Source organism: Mesoplodon bidens (assembly GCF_964165515.1).
Source record: "Mesoplodon bidens genome assembly, chromosome: 13".
Taxonomy (NCBI): Eukaryota; Metazoa; Chordata; class Mammalia; order Artiodactyla; family Ziphiidae; genus Mesoplodon; species Mesoplodon bidens.
Window position 1 is genome coordinate 65,493,579 of NC_138169.1, and position 24,510 is coordinate 65,518,088.

The window sequence follows — 24,510 nt, forward strand, 5'->3', positions numbered from 1 at the left end:
CAGTGCTATGAGGAAACCATTTGGAGCTTCCTATAACCTGAGTTGTGGGAATACTGTACATTTTGACTTTAGTACTTTTCACCTGGTTTATTAAGCATAACTTAATTTAAAATCTGATAATGTGTACGTTTAAAGAAAAGTAATCAGGATATTTAGCTATAAGTTTATTATGATGAGTTGTTATTAATTACAGTCCTTATGTATAACCTGCATTTTTTTTTTCTTTTTTTTTGGCCTCACTGTGGGGCTTGTGGGATCTTAGTTTCCTGATCAGTTTCAACCCAGGCCCCAGCAGTGAAAGTGCTGAGTCCTAATCATTGGACTGCCAGGGAATTCCCTAACCTGCAGAGAGAGAGAGAGAGTGTGTCTATTCACCCAAATGAATTTTATTATTACTTTATCAATTTACATTGAAAAATTACATTAACTTTGACATATTAATTTGTTAAGGATGAAATCTTCAGAATTTCAGAGCTTAAAGTTTAGAAAGATACATTATTTCTCCATTGATTTAGGCCTTATTTTATCTCTTCATTAATATTTTAACATTACCTGGGACATCCCTGGTGGTGCAGTGGTTAAGAATCCGCCTGCCAATGCAGGGGACACGGGTCTAAGCCCTGGTCCGGGAAGATTCCACATGCTGCGGAGCAGTTAAGCCCCTGCACCACAACTACTGAGCCTGTGCTCTAGAGCCCGCGAGCCATAACTACTGAGCCTGTGTGCCACAACTACTGAGCTCATGTGCCGCAACTACTGAAGCCCATGCACTCTAGGGCCTCTGTGCCACAGCTACTGAGGCTGCGTGTTGCAACTACTGAAGCCTGCATGCCTAGAGCCTGTGCTCCGCAGCAAGAGAAGCCACCACAGTGAGAAGCCAACACACCGCAATGAAGAGTAGCCCCTGCTCGCCGCAACTAGAGAAAGCAGTGCAGCACAAAGACCCAACGCAGCCATAAATAAATTAAAAATTTTTTTTAACATAACCTTAATATAATTCCTAGGTATTTGTTGTTAATTTATTCCTAAATATTGCCTAACCTGCATTTAAAACAAGCTTAACTATTATCATTAGTCCACACAAAAAATGCATAAAGTTGGGTATGCTAAGAAGTAGGAACAGGGGTAGACACATATTCTAAGGTTAGAAAGGTTAACCAGGAGACTGAGAATAAACAGTGTGGTACTCTTTCTTTCTTAGACCTGATTTAAAAAATCGAACCCATAAAAAAATCTTCTCATGATTAATCTAGCTACCTGTCAGCTTATACTATTCAAAATAATTCCCATTTTTACACGCCCAGATACCATCTGTGTTTTTGCCAAACCCAGTGCATATGTTTTAATCCTCATCTCATCCTCAATCTTCAACCCACAGCTGGTTCACCATTTCTTCCTCTTTTAAGACATGCCTACTTGACATCATGCATTTCCTCATCTGTCCAACTTCTGAAGGCTGGGGGCCCTTCAGGGCTCCGGACTGATCCCTCTTTCTTTCTCATGCCACTTTCTCTCTCATTGTGCTCTCATCTATCTCATGACTTTGACTATCTCATCCTGCATTTCCATCTCTAGTCTAGACTTCTCTGAGTTCCAAGCCATTATCATCTCTCACCACGTTGATTTAACTGGACTCTCAGTCTTAACTCTCACCTCTTTAAATCACTTCTCCACAATATTCTTTTTTTTTTTTTTTTTGCTTTTGCTGTATGTGGGCCTCTCACTGTTGTGGCCTCTCCCGTTGCGGAGCACAGGCTCCGGACACGCAGGCCCAGCGGCCATGGCTCACGGGCCCAGCCGCTCCGCGGCATGTGGGATCTTCCCGGACCGGGGCACGAACCCGCGCCCCCTGCATCGGCAGGCGGACTCTCAACCACTGCGCCACCAGGGAAGCCCCACAATATTCTTTTCAAAGGCATATTGGGCCAATTGCTCCACGGTTCAAAACCCTTTAATGGCTTTATGCCAAACGATGGATAACATCCGAACTCCTTAAAATGAGGAGTCTGTCAGGCCTGGCACGGGCTGACGCTGACCTGTACCTCCAATCTCATTTAATGCTACTCCCTCTCTACCTCTCACATCCACACTCCAAGACATTCTGGTCTGCTTACATTTTCCTGAATAAACAGAGTCCTGTCCTGCTTCAGTGCCTTGGCATTTGCTGTTAAAAACACTACTCCCACTCTTCTTCTGGCTGACTATTACTCATCTATCAGGTCTCAGTCAAATATTACTTTCTCAGAGAGCAAATACCCGATCTCCCCCATATCCCAAAATCTAAATTAAGATTCTCACAATTCTCTTGCATCATGTTGCAGTTATTTTCCTTAACCCTACTTATAATTTTGCATTCATTTGCTTGCTAATTGATTGGGCTCTTCCCTCTACTAACTCCCTGAGGTGGGGCAGGGTCCACGTCTGTTCATTCATGACTGTATACTCAAAGCCTGGGGCAAAATATGACATGAATAAAATCATATGTTTTGAATGGATGATACCCTTCTTGAATTTATGCTGTTTTACTTTTGTATTCACTGTATTTAATCCTATTTAGAAACTAACAAGTAACTAATAGTAGGACTGTTATGATTATTTTCAGAAGTGGAAATTAAAATTCAAAAGATTGTCATTTCCTTACTATTACACAGCTACTAAGAGAGAGAAGCAGGATTCAAATCCAGGTATGTCTGATTCCAGAGTCTTTGTTCTTGGATGGAGAAACTGAAGCTCAGACATATGATTTATCAGACTTATGTAATAAGAACTTGAATGTTTTTTTTTCTGGGAAAGAAAATAGATGCATATTATTACTTACATACTGAGAATATAAATTTTCTACAATCAATTCATTAAAAAAAATCTCTGTGGCTTCCCTTTGTGATGCTCCTGACTGATAAGTTCCTTAAGGACAATGGCCAGGTCTCCTAGCATCAGGCAAGTTCCATGAAGCTTTCTATACTGCTTTATCTCTTGTGAATGCTCTGTAAGCAATAATGATGATGCTACAATGAGAGAAATGTCATGCTGAGTTACTCAATGAGAAGAAATAAAGCAGTGAGGATGGCAATAAATAGAGACAAAAAGAATCACAGGGTACAGAGTTAGGAAGAGATCTGAGCAGTCGCCTCTGTTATATTTCTGGAATCAGTTCTAGAGCATTTCTGTTAGATGCAGACCTCACCTCTGTTGTATTTGAATCTCTAGTAGGAAAAAGAGAGTACTTTTCTATTACATCTGGTATCTAACAAGAAGTCCTTTTTGGTGTAGGATTTTCATATGTTACTAGAAAAAATAGCAAGGTAACACTGGGCATCACCATTCCAGTTATCTTTAATCTGCCACAGTCACCAACCACAGAGCACTCCTCCCTCGGAGCATTCATTCCTCTAAACAGAAAGGGGATAAGGCTCTATTGATAAATAAAACCCAGTGAAAAAAAGATAGATACTGAAATTTCAAAAGTTGAGAAAAATAGATATGATTTATTAGTATGTTCTACTAAATCCATATTAAATCTAAGGCCGTAATTAAATCAGAAATAGAATATTCTTATGTTCAGATAAATTTTGGCCAGGAAGGATAGATGGAAAAGTCCGTCTTACCTTCCATTCCTGAACAATGATAATCATATATGAATGAATACAATCATGGATGATAATATCCATCATTTACTGAAAACCTACTATGATCAATGCATTCACTCAAGAACATTATATGTATAATCACTAATATTCAATCCAACTAAAAAAGTAGGTATTAGCATCCCCGTTTTGTAGATGAGATAACCAAAGCTCAGCTACAATAACTCCCCTAAGGTCATTAAGTAAATATTCACTAACCAAAGTAGCATACCAAGTAAGTGCTAAAACTTAAGTTAACTCAAGTCTGTCTAACTTGCACAGTAAGCTTATTCCATTACACCACAGCACACTGAAAAGAGAATTTTTAACAGGCTTCCTCGGTAATAAGCTAAAGTTTTCAGTGATGGGAGAATGAAAGATATATTTTCCTACTGTAGGTGGCAGAAGCTGTAGTGGTGGTAATAATGGCCACTAATATTTACATAATACATATTTATATAGTTAAAGTTATATGCCACATATTGCACTAAGTGCTTTCTATGCATTATCTCATTTAATTGGTACAACAATCCCATGGGCAAGGTATTATTGTTTTTATTTAACAAATGAGGAAACCAAAGATCAGAGGGGTTTAGGTCAAGGTCACATGAAGGTTAAATGTAGTTTTTTCAGATTCCAAAGCTCATATTCTTTAACTTATTTTTTAATTAAAAATTTTTTTCCCCATCTTTATTGGAGTTTAATTGCTTTACAATGTTGTGTTAGTTTCTGCTGTACAACAAAGTGAATCAGCTATACGTATACATGTATCCCCATATCCCCTCCCTCTTGAGCCTCCTTCCCACCCTCCCTATCCCACCACTCTAGGTCATCACAAAGTATGGAGCTGATCTCCCTGTGCTATGCAGCAGCTTCCCACTAGCCAACCATTTTACATTTGGTAGTCTATATACGTCAGTGTTACTCTCTCACTTCGTCCCAGCTTCCCCTTCCCCACCCTGTGTCCTCAAGTCCGTCCTCTAGGTCTGTATCTTTATTCCAAAGATCAGAGGGGTTTAGGTCAAGGTCACAGGCAGGTTAAATGCAGTTTTTTTCAGGTTCCAAAGCTCATATTCTTTAACTTAAAAAAACTGTGGTAAAATACACATAATATAAAATTTACCATACTAACCATTTTTCTACCATGTCAGTAGTGTTAAGTATACTCACACTGTTGTACAACCTCTTTAACTTCTTTAATTGGAAAATTTCAAATATATACAGCACAAAGATAGGACAGTATAATGAACCTCCATTTACCTTTTACCCAGCTCCAACAATTATCAGCTCAGGACCAATCTTGTTTCTTTATACTCACTCACTTCCTCCCCTCAGGTGTCATTTTAAAGCAAACCCCAGATATACCTTTATTAATATATTGGTAAGTATCTCCAAAAGATAAAGATTCTTCTTTTAAAACTGTAACCATAATGCCATTCTCACACATAAAAAGTTAATGGTAATCTGTGAAAATTATCAAATATCCAGTCAGTCCTCAACTTTCTAATTGGGCAAAAAAATGGTTTTCTTATTTTTAAGACAGTTTGTGAGAAAAGTCTTTACGGTGCAACTGGACTTTATTAAAGGGTGTTTCTCTCTCTCTCCTTTTTCACTGCAATTTATTAGTTGAATAAACCAGGTTATTTGTCCTATATAATTTCTTGCAATCTGGATTTTGGTGGTGGTGTTTCATGTTTCTCTGTTCTAGATATTTCTGATAAATTGGTAGATGAATCTAAAGGCCTGATCAGACTAGATTTTTTTTTTTTTTTTTTGTTTTTAAAACAAGACTCCTTCATGAATGGTGGTGTGTTCTACATCAGGAGGCACATAATGTCTGGTTCTCTTTTTGTAAGTGAGAGGCTATTCATGTCCACTGCTTGGCTCTACTAATTTATTAAGGTTAATTAAATGGTGATATTCTACTTATATCATTCCCTTTTCAGTTATCAGCTATAACATTTCTCTAAAGAGGAACTTTCTCATAACTACTGTTTTGTTACCATCCTATATGAAAGGCAGGATAAATTCCTTGTTCCTTTTAGTGGAAATCTGGTTGCTAGAGATGTTCAATGCTGTGCTACTGGGCTGGTCACTGTTTCGGTGAGCTCAAAGGACAGAAGTAGAATGACTAGACATAGCTACAGATATTCAAAAACAAAAACCAGAGCCCATACAGAGTCTTCCTATTCAAACTAAGATCAAAGAGTTCTTATTCAATCTCTTCTATTTTATATCTGCATATACTGCTCCCATGCCAAGAATCCAGGTTCCCAAGGCAATGGGGAGAACAAAATTAGAATATTGTACAATTACTCATTTGCTTTATCTTACATTAAAAGCCCATGTCATGAAATAACAATACCAAGGTTGCTACACAAATGTGATTAGTAAAAACAGTTTAATTTTTTTTTTCAGTTGTGTCTTAAGGTACAGCCTCCTAGGGATAAAGAGTCACTTGGATGTTTGGTCATACCACCTACTGGATATATATTTAGGTTTATTTATTTCAATTTATTTAAATTTCAGACACTGTTCTTTTAAACTGTTTTATAATCATGTTATATGTATAATCACTAATATTCAATCCAACTCTACTGAAGGAACATTTTCTTAGCAACTATTTATGTAGTTCTTAAGTTAAATCTAAAATCAAGAATTACTCAAAATCTAGCTTTATCCTTCTCAGTCACTTTCATCCTATTCTTTTACTCTCCTTATAGGTAACAATTAAAAAAAATTTTTTTATAGTTTGTCCTTCCATTGTTTTTGTTTTCAAATAAAAATAGATACAAATGGATATCACCAACCTATCCTGAGGATGATTATGTGGCAACTTATAGAACTTCATATAGAAATACTTTTCATTCATTTTTATAGATGGATAGTACTCTTCTGTGTGAATGTACCAAAATTCATTCAACCAGTTCTTATCAATGGAGTTTTAGGCTGAAGATCAATTTGTTTGGTTTCAATGCTCTCACATATAATTTTATGTTTTATATATATATATATATATATATATATATATATAGGTCTTTTATATAACTAGCCTTTCCATATGTGGTATATTTTATTTGATTTCTTTTTATATTTTATTTTTTGGTATTCAGGAAATTTGTATTTTTCTTCTAATGGTTATCTCTATGTGAATAACTATATAATTCCTGTCTTCTTATTTTTTTATCATTTTCTATTGTTTTGCTGCTGTAAACAATATCAAATCAGCTAATTACCTCTTCTTCTTTCTCCCACTTCTCTCCCAGCATCTGACCTGAAATAATATCCTTTAACTCCCAGTTAACCATCAGGCAATCAGCCATTTATTCTACTTTTTACATGTTCTCACCATTTCCCTTCTCCATATTTTAATAGTTGTGATGTATCTGCATTGCCAGAGACACAGCCTTTACATACTATACCACACTCTCTCCTTCATGAATATTGTTTCATGCTAGTTCAAGTAAAAATATGGATAATGCTTATCACCAGTCTTTATGTTTGTATCTCTCCAGTCATTGTGGCTGTCTAAAGTTCTTTCTCTAGTACAGGGGTTGGCAAACTACGAACCATGGGCCAAATGAGATTTGTGGTCTGTCCCAATATGGCCTTTGAGCTAAGAATGGTTTTTGTATTTTTAAAGGGTTGTAAACAAAACACCCCACACAAAGATATGTGACAAAGATAGCAACGTAGCCTACAAAGTCTAAAATATTTACTGTCTGGCTCTTTATAGAAAACCTTTGCTGACCACTACTCTAGTAGAGCCCTCAGGAAGGGAACAATATTCTCAGAGTTCCTAGATTTCATAAGATTGTGTTTCTTATTCTTGCAAGTCAGTTTGGTGGGATATAAAATCCTTGGCTCACATTTGCTTTCCTTGAGTATCTTAAAAATGTTATTCCATTTTATTGTGGCATAAAACACTGCCCAAAAGTCTGCTGACAATTTTATTTTCTTCCCTTAAAAGTGACCTGGTCTTTTTGCCTGAGTACCCCTCAAATTTTTTTCTCTCTAGCTTTGTAACTCTGCAGTTTCACTGGAGTATGTGTTGGTATTTGTTGTCCTAGGTTGATTTTCCAAGGCATACAGTGTATGCTCTTTCAACATGTAGTTTCAAATCTTTTTCCTTCATAATTTTAGGAAAGTTTCCTTGAAGTATTTTTTTTCTCTTGGGGGGATTCCTATTTTATATATGTATTTTATAAATACTATAGGATTTCTGCCTATAGTATTTAGTCACTTTCTCTCAAATCCTTTTTCTTTCATTTCTTTTTGCTTTTAAGCTTTTCCTCCTTTTTACTTTCTATTTTTCTTAAGGCATTAAATCTATTTATTTACTAAATACTTTCTCTTTATGGAGTCTACATGTCCCAAATAACTTTTTATTTCTAATTTTATTTAGAAATAAAATTTGTCCATTTGTGCTTTTGTAATTCTGATTTGTTATTCTGTTATATCCTGTATCATTTTCTTAGTTTCTTTTAGTTGTTTTGAAAAGTTATTTAACAGTTCTCATCTAATTTATTTTATTATTTTTTGGCAATGAACAAGCACTGATATTTGTTTTTTTTTAAAAAGTTTTCTTTTAGTCACGTTAATATCAAGACAGACAACTAGTTGTTAGCTATGCAATTCTAGACAATTTAGTTACATTCTCTGAACCACTGTTACTTCAAATGATTTAAAAAAAATTTTTTAACATTTTTATTGGAGTATAATTGCTTTACAATGGTGTGTTAGTTTCTGCTTTATAACAAAGTAAATCAGCTATACATATACATATATCCCCATATCTCTTCCCTCTTGCGTCTCCCTCCCTCCCACCCTCCCTATCCCATCCCCCTAGGTGGTCACAAAGCACCAAGCTGATCTCCCTGTGCTATGCGGCTGCTTCCCACTAGCTATCGGTTTTATATTTGGTAGTGTATATAAGTCCATGCCACTCTCTCACTTTGTCCCAGCTTACCCTTCCCCCTCCCTGTATCCTCAAATCCATTCTCTAGTAGGTCTGTGTCTTTATTCCCTTCCTGCCCCTAGGTTCTTCATGACCTTTTTTTTTTTTTTTTTTTTAGATTCCATATATATGTGTTAGCATACGGTATTTGTTTTTCTCTTTCTGGCTTCACTCTGTATGACAGACTCTAGGTCCATCCACCTCACTACAAATAACTCAATTTCGTTTCTTTTTATGGCTGAGTAATATTCCATTGTATATATGTGCCACATCTTCTTTATCCATTCATCTGTTGATGGACACTTATCTATTTTAAAAGCATGGGTATATATCATGCTTTTTTTTTTTATTAGTTTCTGCTTTATAACAAAGTGAATCAGTCATACATATACATCTGTTCCCACATCCCTTCCCTCATGCATCTCCCTCCCTCCCACCCTCCCCATCCCACCCCTCCAGGCGGTCACAAAGCACCGAGCTGATCTCCCTGTGCTCTGCGGCTGCTTCCCACTATCTATCTACCTTACGTTTGGTAGTGTATATATGTCCATGCCTCTCTTTTGCTTTGTCACAGCTTACCCTTCCCCCTCCCCATATCCTCAAGTCCATTCTCAAGTAGGTCTGTGTCTTTATTCCCGTTTTACCCCTAGGTTCTTCATGACATTTTTTTTTTTAATTCCGTATATATGTGTTAGCATACGGTATTTGTCTTTCTCTTTCTGACTTACTTCACTCTGTATGACAGACTCTAGGTCCATCCACCTCACTACAAATAGCTCAGTTTCGTTTCTTTTTATGGCTGAGTAATATTCCATTGTATATATGTGCCACATCTTCTTTATCCATTCATCTGTTGATGGACACTTATCTATTTTAAAAGCATGGGTATATATCATGCTTTTATTTACAAGACATATTATTCTTCTTATTCTCTTTTTTCTTTTCTCTTTGCACTGAATCTGCCTGAGCTTTTTCTCTTCGCTTTCTTTTTTTTTGGCCATGTGGCATGTGGCATCTTAGTTCCCCGACCAGGGATCGAACCCATGCCCCCTGCATTGGAAGTGTGGAGTCTTAACACTGGACCGCCAGGGAAGTCCCTCTTTTGCTCATTTTTAATGAAGTTAGTTTTCCTGACTTTTTTCTCATGGAGGGTAGGTCTAGGTAGCACTCCCTAGTTTCAAGACCACCTTTTCTTTGTTTATGTGAAGTGTTTATAAACATGGTCATGCACTTTCTGGAATCTCCTGGCTCTCTTCTCCAACCCTACATTTACCTGAAACTTTCTTTCTTCTTTGCTTATTGTCCCTGACCTTCTCTGGGGGCTCCAATTCTAGCAGCTTCACTTCAGTGTGGGGCTTGGTCCTAGGAGAGAGCTTCAGCTATTTAGTTTAATTTTTTTTTTTAAGATTTAATTTTTTATTTATTTTTGGCTGCATTGGGTCTTTGTTGGTGTGTGAGGGCTTTCTCTAGTTAAGGTGAGCAGGGGCTACTCTTCATTGCAGTGCGCAGGCTTCTCTTGTTGCGGAGCACAGGCTCTAGGCACACAGGCTTCAGTAGTTGTGGCTCGTGGGCTCTAGAGCGCAAGCTCAGTAGTTGTGGCACACGGGCTTAGTTGCTCTGCAGCATGTGGGATCTTCCCGGACCAGGGATCAAACCCGTGTCCCTTGCATTGTTGACAGGTGGATTCTTAACCACTGCACCACTGGGGAAGCCCCTCAGCTATTTAGTTTTAAGAGTCGATAGGGCCCAGATGCTGGAACCCCTTCAGATCTTACAGCAGACCCCTGACAATCGACTCTGAGTTAGGGTATGCAAAACCCCTACCAGTTTCAGGTGCTCCAGTGAATCCCTTTTGGCTACTTCTCAGATCCCTTGGAAGTCTCATTCCTTCTAGTTGCTCTCACACAGATACTGCAAGGATCTTGCAGCTCTTGGTAGTTTGTACCTACCCTCTGTTATTTTGGGTTTCATGTGGCTACCCTGTCACCTAGTTTTGTTGTAAATGTTGTTTGTGTCTGTTGATGCATTCTCTTTGTTTTCATGGGGAAATTTCAAGAAAACGAAAAAACTGTGAAGCTGGGTTTATGTTCCAAGAATTCTCCTCACAAAGCTTATATGCCTAACCATCATATATACTGACTCTTAATTAAAGGCCCTTCTACTTTGTAAGACTCAGAATAAAACCACTCAAAACTTTTATGATGGCTTCTCAGAGGAGCCTTTTATTTGTAGCACTCTGTAAAACATAAGCTGATATTTATCTCGTCTATAAATATGTACATCACTCTGTGACATCTACAAATGGCTGTCTCAAATCCTTAAAGAAAGGGTCTGCATCATCATTCTATATTTCCTATTGAGTCTTGCCATACACCCAAGCCCACTACTGTTGTGTAACTCCAGGGTACAGCATGCACACTGTATTCTAGGATATGTTTCAGGGGACACGGTTCACACAGGAAACAAAGAGAGTGGAGTCCCCTATAATTGCTGTGCATTGCAGCACTACAAATCCCTTTCTATATAACCAGAGGATGCCAATCACATTGGAAAAGGAAATCACACACAAAAAATCTACTTTAAGATACACTTTAAAGGCAAGGAAATCAAGGGTCAGAATGGCAAAATAAGTTGCCCAAGCCCACAGCAAATTGAGGGTAAACAAAACAAAACAAAACCCCAGAAATAGGTCCTCTAATTTTCAGGCTGTTGCTCTATCCAAAACTTTTCTGGATCACCCGTCGATATGCATTTGTTCAAGATGATTATAAATACGGTCCAGATAATCTCCTTCCCAGCCACTATACCCTGTCAGGGCTCATGGAGGCTCCTGTCTCAAGCCCTCTGCACTCCCTGTTCCATCTTCCTAGAACACACTGACCTCTGCCTGACTCACTGCTTCTCCTTCCTTAGGTTTTACTCAGATGTCGCCTTCTCCATGAGGCATCCCCTCCACTAACCACCTATTAGACTGCTACCTTCCCATGGCCTGTGCTCCCAACCCCTTTCTTCTGCTTTATTTTCCCATGGGAACTTCTGACATTTCATTCACTTGTGCATTCATCTGCCCATGCATACAATCATTACACATCTCTCTTCATTAGACTGTAGGCTTCAAGAGGGCAGAGACTTTTATCTCCACTGATGTCATAAAGGGCAGAGACAAGTGCCTGAGAAGACAGCAGTTGCTCACTACTTGCTGGGTGAAAGAATAGGGAATTTCAAGTGCCATATGGGGTTGTTTTTAATGCATGTACTACTCTTGTGTAACTGATATTACTGTTAACCTGAATGATATTAGTAATTATATGAGAATTCACAATGGGTATGGGGAATTTAGGACCTGGAATCGGTTAATGAGCTAAAGCACTACTAATAACGAAACAAAAGTTAATAATGAAACAAAAGTTACTCTAATTGGAATTCACTGACCAGTATGATACATAAGAGATAACTTCATAAGAGAGTTCATACTGATTATTAAAGGCTCAGTACTTTTTAGGCTTAGAATATGACTCTAGAAAGGATAAGACATTAATTCATTCGCTAAGTTGATCAATTAACATTGTACATTCAAGAAAAAAAGATTCAAAAAAGATACGTTTCAGAGTAACACAATATTCTCCTTATGACCTCAGTCAAAATACAAATTTGAGATCATAGAAGATACCAGGTGACAGATAAGACTCAAATGCATAAAAATAATTAACCATGCCTGCCCTATTTATAATCAAACACGCTAAGTAACTTTATTTTTTGTGGTACCAAGTACACTTAAGAACTGAAACTTAGTTCTTATATGTCAACTATCAAAAACAAATACTATGTTGTGTTAACAAATTAAGAAAACCAATACACTCCAATCATGGAATAGCCTCTAACAACTGTCAAAGAACAAATTAACTTGTCTTCTGTTTCCCAAAGCATACTGCTTCTCAGGACTGAGATTTCCAAATTCACATCTCAGAAACTCAAGTAATTTATAAATAAGTTAAGAAACAATTTAAGCTTAACTTTATCTGGTGTTAATTGAGTCTTCCAATAAAACCTGAAGCCTAGATAAACTCTGCTGCTTTCATGTTCATTTTTGCATTTATAAGGTAATCCCCAAATACTCTTGTAAGATTTCTTAAGATTTTTTCAGAAAGCCATGAAATTTCCAGGAAAATAGGCAAAGCTGAATTCTCAAATACAATTTGTTTTCAGAAATTAAATCCACTATGGAAAGAGTTGAATTTCCACTCATACAATGAGTAAGATTACTAGTTTTTTGGGGTCTTCTTTGGAGGAACTATAATAAAGTGCCATTTATAAAATATTTGCAGCTTTGACTATAATCAACTGTAATAATAAGATACCAGCTCAAAAAAATTCTTTTCATTTAAACCTCTTTTGTAATACTGCTTTTTAATAACCCTCATAATAGCCGAATTAAAGGACCCCAACAGAAATCATTCATCCCACATAAAACAAACATTGCCTTTTCTTCTTAGCTTTGTTTTACAAGCTACATTATTTCCAGATGACGCTTGAGGGGACTATGGTTTCAAGAATTAGATGCTTAAATAGACAGCTGCTTTCTATTTGCCATGTAAATCAAGGATATATCAAAGAAAATTCCGAATAGTAGACTTCTTTTCTTCCTATTAGGAACTATGAACTCAGGCAGAAAGGGAGAAAGAGAGAGAAAAACAATCAAAATTCGAGCAAACAGAAAACTAAAATGATTTTTTAACATCTTTATTGGAGTATAATTGCTTTACAATGGTGTGTTAGTTTCTGCTTTATAACAAAGTGAATCAGCTATACATATACATATAGACCCATACCTCCTCCCTTTTGCGTCTCCCTCCCATCCTCCCTAACCCACCCCTCTATGTGGACACAAAGCACCCAGCGGATCTCCCTGTGCTATGCGGCTGATTCCCACTAGCTATCTATTTTACATTTCGTAGTGTATAGGATGCGTTTGCACTGAAATCTGGCAATGATTAATTAACCTTCTAAGAGAAGTTTAAATAATACAGAAAACCCATGCATATTAAATTCAGTAGCAATGTGTGATGAATTTGTAAAAACCAGTGATCACAGTTTCTTTTTTTTCCCCCTTCCCATTGTAGTGAAAATATTCTTACCTGCTGCTCTACAGAGCTAATATAAAAACAGCTTTTCCTAAGATTCTTCAAACTTTCTTTGTTATTTAAGAAATCACTATGATTTCTTAAATTATCACACATTGCTACTGAATTTAATATGCATGGGTTTTCTGTATTCTTTAAAGTTCTCTCAAAAGGTTAATTAATCATTGCCAGATTTCAATGCAAACACATCCTATTTCCTTTTAGAAGGAACATAAAAGTTATTTAAGTATTTTTAATGATAATTTAAAAAATCCTTAAAAAGAATATTCTACCATATTCCATAAGAAGGGACAGGACACATTTCCTCTCTGGGAATAAAGAAAGGGCAACATTCTTTACCTCAATTCAGGTGTGCTTTTTAAGAGTGAAGAAATTTTTCTTTTTTAAACAAGAGGGGATCTCTCCAACTAAAATTGTCCTTAGAAGCATTCTCAGAACATTTCCAGAACTCCTAGTTCAGAAATGCATCCAAAGCCAAGTTATAACACAACCAAGAAAATCAGTCTGATTATGTTAAAGCCAGGCCTGGTTTTTAATTAGGAAGAAAAGTGGCAGGGATAGGGTGTGGAGCTTGCTCACTTGTTAGAGGCCTCATTTATTTGATTTTTAAAATCAATTGTTCTAAAGAAGAAACCTCCTGGGACCTAATCAGTGTGGGGCTTGGAATCTGTTAATACTTAAGTTCAAAGCAGTTGTTTCTACGGATGTTCATAAGATTTGCAACCTTATTCACAAGACCGGGCTCTGTTTTTTACATTGGTTTTGACATTAGGAAAGTAACTATCAATATAAAGATCTTGATTCAAATTTCATGATCATCCTTGGAGAAATGGTTGATTTTAGGGTTGGAGCAGGGGAAATACAAGATGAGTTGGAGCATCTTGAAGGTGGCAAAAAAAAAAAAAAAAAAGGTTGACGCATATTCAAAGGGCAGAGGATACAACCTGAAAGAGCTCCCAGTGCCTAAAGTTGGAACAACCTGAGTAACAAAATAACAACAGTTCTGGATGATAAGAAGAAAATTCATATCCAGGAGTCCATAGTGATAGAAATAAACAACTGCATAGATAAATACATGAGGGAGAGGTGACAACTCTTCCTTGCAGAAGAATTCTAATAATAAATTTAGAGGGAATGAGACAAACAGAAAATCACTAATAAATCGGTAAAATAATGCTGAAGCCAGATCAATCAGTGGATGCTAAAATTTGTGGGAAAATGCATAGGAAGAAACAGGATATCAGCATCATCTCAAAGTATCTCCCCCATATACTGTTCCAATATAGTGGAAATAACTACTATATAAAACATACAGGAATTTCAAAGGGAAAATCAGCAAGTTTATGGTGAAGAATCTGGACAGACATCATCCCAGTGAAGTGATCAATACCAGTAATACACACCAACACCATGTATTCTCTGAAATGATGTACTGAGAAGGGCATACCACTTCTGTAGTATCCTTCCCAATAGTGCATAACATCAACCTAATCATGAGAAAATGCCAGACAAACCCAAATTGAGGGACATCCTACAAAATAACTGACGAGTACTCTTCCAAGGTGTCAAGGTCATGAAATCCAAGGGAAGACTAAGGAGACGTGACAACAAAATGCAATGTGGGATCACCCTGGATTGGATACTAGAAACGAGTAAGGGCATTAGTGTCAAAACTGGTAAAATTCAAATGAGATTTGTGTTTTAGTTAACAGTATTGTAACCAAGGTTAATAGTTTTGAAAAATGTTCTATGGTTATGTAAGATATTTACAAAAGGGAAAGCTGGTGAAGGATATATGGAAATTCTTGAAAACTCTCTGTAAGTCTAAAATTATCTGATAATAATAAAGAAGAGAAGGAAGGACTGAGGGAGGGAATAAAAAAAGGGAAGGAAGGGAGGAAGGGAGGGAAGGAGGGGAAAATAAGTCATATACTTGACAAAATGTAAAGATCTATACCTATAAAGAAGAGTATAAGGCAAAAAGTGTAAGTGCTATTTTCCCTTCCCTTCAGTCTGACTTCCTACAGGTAACCACTATTTAATAGTTTCTTATTAATTATTCCAGAAAAATTAAATGCATATTTTCAAACATACATGTGCATATAACCTACATACTATAAAGTGTTGTTTTCTGTTTGTTTCTACTGATTTAAGTGTTATGGATATCTTTTCAGATAAACCTATATGGACCGAATTTGTTAAAAAAAAAATATCTGCAGAATACTGCATTGGATAGATTTAAACTTTAATCAGTCTCCTATTGATAGATTTTGCTTGTTTCCATTATTTTGCTCTTAAGCCAGGCTGAAAAATACACATATCTTTTGGTAACTGCATATCTAATTGACTTTAGCAGTTTCTAAAGTCAAGACACTACTCAAGAAATATTTTCCCTAATTGAAAATATTAACTTTCTCAAAGTATAAAATTGATTTTTCTAACATTCACCCTCATGCCATGATGCCAGCCAAGCTGGTATCTATATTCTATTACATTTAACAAATAGTTATTTTTTTCTTTTTCCTAGTGCTCCAAGTACTACTTTTTTTTTTTAAATGGCTTCACTGAGATAACATTCACACACCACACGTACTTTGTCAATTTAAAATGTACAATTCAATGGTTTTCTGTACAATCAGAACTGTGCAACCATCACCACAATCTAATTTTCAAACACTTTTATCATCCCCAAAAGAGACCATGTACCGTCAGCAATCACTCACCATCCTACATCACATCGTGGATTTTTTCCCAATAAATACACAGTTGGACCTCCATACTGTCAGGTTTTACTTCTGTGGATTTAACCAAACTTGGATGGAAATTTCTATCTGTGGTTGGGTGAATCCTCAGATTCAGAATCTGAAGATATGGAGGGCCGATTGTACTATGCCACCTTATATAAGGGACATGAGCATCCTTGGATTTTGGTATATGAGGGGGCTCCTAGAATCAATCCCCCTCAGATACCAAGGGACAACTGTATACTACGTTTTTTCCTATACATGCATACTTACGATAAAGTTTAATTCATGAATTATGTACAGTAAGAGAATATTCAAATTGCTAGCACCACTACTCTTATGCTTTGGGGTCATTAAATAAAATACGGGTTACTTGAACACAAGCACTGCAATACTGCAACAGTCATCTGATAACCCAGATGGCTACTATGTGACTAATGGTGGGGATATGCTGGACAAAGGGATGATTCATGTCCTAGGCAGGACAGAACTGGATGTCGAGAGATTTCATCACACTACTTAGAATGGTGTGAAATTTCAAACTATGAATTGTTTATTTCTGGAATTCTCCATTTAATATTTTTGGACCGCTGTTGACCGTAGGTAAATGAAAAAATCTCAGAAAGCAAAATCGTGGCTAAGGGGGGGAGTTGACTTTACTTGCTTTTAGCAAGTTGATGATAAACTCTTAGTTACTGTTTATACTTCTGCTGATTTTTCTGATTTGGCTCCTTACCCTTTGGCCAGGGTCTTTTTGGCTTGTGCCTTTGTATTTACGTTTGGAATGAGATGGGAAAGTTGGTCCTATGAAAAGGTTCAAAAATTCTTTGATGATCATGGGGCAATAAATTTTGGTTCCTTGTGATTCCACCTAGAATAAAAGTTAGATTCCTCTCATCTCAAGTAGTTGCTAAGTTAACTGTTAGACATTAGGGAAACAATGCTTACATGACATGTGACAACAGCCATAATTAAAAGCTGCAGTTATATTTAAAAAGCAACTATAACTCACTTATTATTTTTACTTCATTGTCTATATTCAGGTTCTGTTTTATATGACCAAAGTTGTTTTAGAGGTTTATTCTTTTTTTTTTTTTGCGATATGTGGGCCTCTCACTGTTGTGGCCTCTCCCGTTGCGGAGCACAGGCTCTGGATGCGCAGGCTCAGCGGCCATGGCTCACGGGCCCAGCAGCTCCACAGCATGTGGGATCCTCCCGGACCGGGGCACGAACCCGTGTCCCCTGCATCGGCAGGCGGACTCTCAACCACTGCGCCACCAGGGAAGCCCTAGAGGTTTATTCTTATTTAAAAAAAAGTGTTGGGACTTCCCTGGTGGCGCAGTGGTTAAGAATCTGCCTGCCAATGCAGCGGACACGGGTTCAAGCCCTGGTCCGGGAAGATCCTACATGCTGCGGAGCAACTAAGCCCGTGCGCCACAGCTACTGAGCCCGCAAGCCACAACTACTGAAGCCCACGTGCCTAGAACCCGTGCTCCACAACAAGAGAAGCCACTGCAATGAGAAGCCCACACACCACAACGAAGAGTAGCCCCCGCTCACCACAACTAAAGAAAGCCCGCGAGCAGCAACGAAGACCCAATGCAGCCAAAGATAAATAAAAATAAATAAATCTATAAAAAGAAAAAGTGTTGAAAGATTCTTCTTTAACAATTCTCTCATGTCTCTTTAGTCACTGAATTAAACTTTATGAAACCCTGATATAAAGACACCAAAACTCAGCCAAGTCAACTGAACTTCACTAGCTTTCCCAGACAACTTTATCACTCTCTGACCAGCTATCATTCTCTGTAGTGAGCATTCTCTCTCCCCAGGGAGAACTTGGGTATAATTTTTTGTTTTATTTTCCCTTAAGCAGTCAGGGAATTTTCTCATTCTCTAGAAGCTGGTTGAAGGCTTCAGGTTTCCCCTGATATGTTCAGACAAACATGGCTGTACTAAAGTACTAATACTAATGTTTTTGTAACTCGCTATTTGCTTTCTATGTTGTTACTCAATTGACTGGTGAACTATACAGTATAATGAGAATAAACATTTTCTTAATAAACTCAAAAATCTCTAGGTAGACTGAAAGTACTCTATGTACTACAGTGAGAAGAAAAACATATCCTTAGTTTTACACAGTTATTCAAACTCTGCTACTATAGTTCTCTCAATCCTGCTGTAGAAAGTATACATCCGGGAATCCACTGCTGCATTAAGACCCTTTTGTTTTCCTGTTCCATCTTTTACAAACAAGTTTTCTAAAGCATTAGTCAAGGACACAGAATTTTATGTGGTTGTTAGCAGAGACACTTAACAAGTAAAATTTCTGGGGAAGAAAAGGGGAACATACTGTATTTGCCCAGTTAATGACCAAATTAAAAGAGAATAATGAGAATATGGTTTCAAATGTTCACTCACTTCTACGTAGTATTTTGAGCAATGGGAACGACCAATAAAACATGAGTTATCACCAAAGAAGAACATAGTGTAGTACTTACTTTTAAGGTTGCTATTGTTTTCTTTAATCACCTTTCAGCTCAGTGGCAGGAGGAGTGATTCACAGTTTTCAACACGACTACTGAATCAGTGTTACCCACCCTCTGCACTTAGCTCCGAGCAAAGCCAGCAAAATTCAAGTTCATAAACCCATTTGGAAAATGCTGTGATTTGCAAAGTCTCATACCCACAAATGTTATAATAAGGACTGTCAACGGCAGATTCCAAATGGAATTTTCCTTGTATTTCTAGGAAGCGGATGCCTCAAGAAATTCAGTTTTATTCAGTGAAAACTTCATGCAAGAGGAAAACAGTCAATGACCTGTAAAGTTCAACAGAATTCATATGTCCATTACGAGTTCAACTTGTCCTTTCACTGCATAATCACCTCCATGATTGGCAAATACTGTTAAATATGACCTGTTTTCTCAAAGAAATATCAATTTTCTGGCCTCTGGTTAAAGGCGAATACTGCTAGGGCAACCTCAGTACTACATACATTCAACACATTTTTGTGGAATTAACAGGAATACTATATAAATCAAATAATACGTGTATAAAAATGACAAAACACTTACAGATGAACAAAATTCAAGTTCTTAATAAACATAATCCCCATTGCCACTCTGGCCCCAACTGAGGTTTCCAAGGAGCAATTAGAAAGAATTATTTTTCTTAGAACAAGTCATGACAAGGATAGAATTAAGTCAACTATAATGCTCATTTTTTCAAGAAATTGAGAATATTCAACTAGCAGGAAAATCTTAAAAGATACTAATTTTTTTGGTAGGAGAGAAGTACTTTGGAATTTTAAACTTCATAATGGGAAGACAGATCATAACATCTCTCTCACACCCACACTAAATAAATAAATAAAAGAGATGAAAAATAGCACCAGTCAGGTTGTGGCTGCACACAGCTATCTCTGTTTATCAGCGTCTGATATCTGGACTGGGTGCTGTTCCCACAGTCTCATATCAGCACAACCATTTAGAAATGAAACAAATGAGAGCAGGAAACAAGCCAAACAACTCTCCGGCTGTCTGGTACACATCACCACCTCAAACTTAGAATATAAGAATTCTCTCCTAAAGTTTCTAAGTATCAACTCATTAAGTTGTCCCCAGACAAACAAACAGGGAGGTCCTTTAACTACCTCTGTGGTTCGTGACATGAAAGTTTTTAGCATCCTCATCTAAGGTATGTTCCAAAACACAAGAGGTGTCACGGACAGTGGCACAGCCCTAAAGGAACTCATAACGAGTTCCCCCTCCTATTATATAATGCTCATCCCTGTGCTGTGTTCTATTCCATCATCATCCCCTGAGGTCAGGTGGTAATAAGCTCTTCATCTTTAAAGAGGAGGGAACAAATGCAACATGTTACTGCTGTTCTCTGCTGACCACGACTGACGAATTGAGCAGCATACTGACCCAAGCAGAGACAATTAGATTCTCTCTCCCAGAATCTGAGAATTAGGACTCTGATCAGTCAGCAAAAGGCACGACACTCCCAAGGACATGTTAAGGGTTGGGAGGGAAAGGGGGTGGGGGAGGGGTCGGGGTTGCTATTTCAGTCAGCAAATAGGGAAAACGGGCCTATGGAAAGCAGCGGCAGAATAAAACTGAAGCAAAAAGAAGCAGATAACAGAAACTAAATGCCCCAGAAAGAGAGGCTTTTTTTTTCCCCTAATTTTAAGAATTATCATTCCTTATGTATGTATGTATGTATGTATGTATGTATGTATGTATGTATGTATGTATGTATGGCTGTGCTGGGTCTTCATTGCTACGCACGGGCTTTCTCTAGTTGCGACGAGCGGGGGCTACTGTTCCTTGTGGGCACGGGCTACTCATTGCAGTGGCTTCTCGTTACAGAGCACAGGCTCTAGGAGCATGGGCTCAGTAGTTGTAGCGCGTGGGCTTAGTTGCTCCATGGCATGTGGGATCTTCCCGGACCAGGGCTCGAACCCATGTCCCCTGCATTGGCAGGTGGATTCTTGACCACTGGACTACCAGGGAAGTCCCAAGATAGGCTATTTTGAATGAATCCAATGGCTTTTCCATTTCAGGTTCTCATTCTCTGAAATCCAGGTGTACATCTTCTCCTTGAGTTCTGTGAGAAACCTTTGCACACTCCTTATAAAATCCCTCTTTTTGTTTCTCTGTAATTAGTTTGAGTGGTTTTCTTGACTAATAAGATTTCTAATTATTAACAATCATTGATTTAGGGTTGACTTTCTTCAACTACTTGTTAATAATCATCAAAAATTTTTTCCCTTGATTTGAGATGTCAATCCTTTATTTACCTATCATAGGTTCCTCAGGGAACAAGATCACAGCCAGATCTTGGGAAGAGAGGGGTATTGTTATTTTTAAATTTAGCAATGAAAGGAAAATTTTTGTATTGACAAAGTAAGGTAACTACTTACGTAATCTGGTAGAGGAACATCATTGGAACTCAGCGAACCTCTCAAGGACTGTGTGGCTTGTTCCAGAACTTTGTTGTGTTTTTTAGACAGCAAGGAAAACAAGCTGAAAAAAAAAAAAACAACCCAATTATATTAAAAGAACTAAGTGTCTCCTTTTCTAGGTTTTATATTGACATTCCACAGAATGTCGATTATTCTACAAGATTCTTTTTTTGTGCCTGTGTTAACAGCAGGATTAACAATACTATTGATATAACAAATAATAAAGTGAAAAGAATGTTTAAATTATAAGGGTTCTAATATAAAAGTTTGCCAGTTTCAAATTATATTTCAAACAGAGGAGAAATTTTCAGAAGATTACTATCATGGACAGGACAGTGGACAGATATTAAGAAAACCTGAGACTGATTCACTTTGTTATAAAGCAGAAACTAAAAAAAAAAAAAAAGAAAACCTGAGATATGGACTGACTTTATGAGTAACTCGTAGTGCAATCTGTTACAAGTTACTTGAGCTTGCTGTATCCCAATTTTCTCATCTTTTTTTTGTATCTTACTGCATGGGTTTATTTGTTTCATTTTATTTTTTTTAAACATCTTTATTGGAGTATCTCATCTTTCAAATAAGTGCACTGGATTATTTCTCTCGCATAATACAGAGTCTATGATTCTATATTATAGCTTTATACTCTTATTCTCAAAAAGAATGGCTTTAAACATATGTATTATAAGAGTTTCACTTCTGGCCAGGATGGATTAACTGGTACTGAATAACTCCCCTGTGTAAACAACTAAAAAAAACTGAACAAAATACATAAAATAACTGTTTTCAGACGTTGAACATCTGAAATGTTCAAAACCTGCCCCAGTGTCTTCTTGAGCGTTTGGCTAAATGCAAAGAAAAGACCCCACAAGGTGTGGCAGTAAACTACCATCCAGGAGCCACAAACTGAACAGAGATTTTGGAGATCACAAAAGGCTGGAGGTATGCTGAAGTTCCAACCAGCCAGAGTGGATAAAACTCACTGAACATGAACACTCAGTTGAATTCTCAGAAAGGCCATGCTTTAGGAGTAGGGCTATTCTAGCCTAGAGTAAAGATGATTCTAAGATGCATCCCAACAGACCTAAATGAGCAATTTTCAAAGTATAAAACAAATTTACATTAAATGTAAATGGATTAAACACTCTCATTAAATGACAGAGATTGTCAGACTGGATAAAAAAGCAAAACCCAGTAACATGCTATTTATAAGAGGCACGCTTGTAAATTTAAAGATACAGATAAGTGAACAGTAAAATGATACAAGAGAGATATTGTATAAACACTAATCATAAGAAAGCTGGAGTGGCTATATTAATATTAGACAAAGTAGGCTTAAGGATAAGAATATTATTACCTGAGATAAAGAGAGAAATTTTACAGTGATGAAATGGCAAGTTTATCAAGAAGCTATAACAATCCTAAATGTGTATGTACCTAATAATAGAGCTTCAAATACACATAATTGTATGATCCTAATGTTAAAGCTACTATATCTAGTGAATAAAGGATTCTTCCTTGTCTAGATGACAAGTTAAAAATAAAGACACTTCTGATTCCATGTGCTTTTCCATATAAGTATGACCTGTAGTATCTTCTTTAATGTCCAAAACATTACTCTAGTATTTCTTAGTGGTATCTTTCTAAACAGAATATTGATTTGAATATCAATTTATGAAAATCTCTACTTATTTCAAATGGTTTAAATGGGATAATTACTGAAAACAAGACTACTAAGTATTCTTTCTAGATTAAGTTTTAACATTAAAATGTTAAAAAAATGAGTGAAAAAAATTCCTTAACACTTATTGGTAATGCTGGATGTGTACAAAGCAAATGTAACAAAGCCAAGAATATTCTCTAAATCTATACTCAAATACAGCAGGAAAATAAGTTAAATAATTACTAAGTGAATACGTGTGAAATCATATGATACTCATCAAGCATATGTTGATAAGAGAGACTTCTTTGAAATGGAATCGTTCAGCAAAGTTTCATGAAGGGGTTAGACTTTATGAAGAAGGAAAAAGATTTGTGCAAGAGAAGAGAGAAGGCATTTCCAAACAGAAGGCAAAACACAGAGGCAAAACAGGGGACAGTGAGAAGAGTGAAGTGGAAGTGATGTAAAGAAGTAGGGAAAAAGACTCAATCTGTAAGGGTATGTACATTCTTTTCAATCATTTTACTTTTCTGGGTCTTCTCTATTTGAGATTTAGTTTTGCTTGATTTTTCTTTTTTAAGGTTAAAAGTAAACATCACACTTTTTCCTCACATCCATACCCATGACCCACTGGTAACAAATGTTAGCAGTTTACTGTCTATGATTCCAACAATATTATATGCATCAAGGCATGTATATGAATGAATACTGTACATATACATCCATGTTTTTTTCCCACAAAATAGGTACTGCTCTGTACCTTGCACTTTTTCCACTTAACAATATAATCCTTGATTCGTTCAATAAACATATATTGAGTGCCAGTTAACTGATATCCAAGCATAGGGATATACCTTAATTTACCTAGTCCATTAGAAATGAATCATTGCAATGTTTCCAGTTTTTTGTATTATAAATAGCACTGCAATGAACACCCTTGTACATAATTTTTAGTATACCTGAGGCGAGACTGACTATAGATAAAGTAAAACTGCTGAGGAAAAGAATAACTGAACACAGTACTAAACTGCAATGGGGGTATATATTCTTTTTTTTTTTTGCGGTACGTGGGCCTCTCACTGTTGTGGCCTCTCCCGTTGCGGAGCACAGGCTCCGGACGCGCAGGCTCAGCGGCCATGGCGCACGGGCCCAGCCGCTCCACGGCATGTGGGATTCTCCCGGACCGGGGCACGAACCCGCGCCCCCTGCATCGGCAGGCGGACTCTCAACCACTGCGCCACCAGGGAAGCCCCTATATTCTTAAATATACAAATTATTTTGCAGGCAATGAAAATTAAAAGATAAAAATATGTTGGGATAGTGCATAAAGCATATTCACATGGAAATGCATAAAAGAGGGCAGTTAGTAAGATTCTTTTAATTGGTTGTAGTGTATTTTCTGAAATAAATGGA

At 37.1% G+C, this 24,510-nt stretch overlaps 1 protein-coding gene across 3 annotated transcripts in view; it reads right to left on the reverse strand.

Annotated features, from left to right (window-relative positions):
• Window positions 1-24,510, reverse strand: part of DYM (dymeclin) — a 384,724-nt gene that overhangs the window by 107,455 nt on the left and 252,759 nt on the right. For all 3 annotated transcript variants that reach the window (XM_081253056.1, XM_081253057.1, XM_081253058.1), the window contains one exon: window positions 21,396-21,498. In XM_081253056.1, the coding sequence (XP_081109182.1) occupies window positions 21,396-21,498 (103 nt within the window). The remainder of the gene's footprint in view (window positions 1-21,395; window positions 21,499-24,510) is intronic.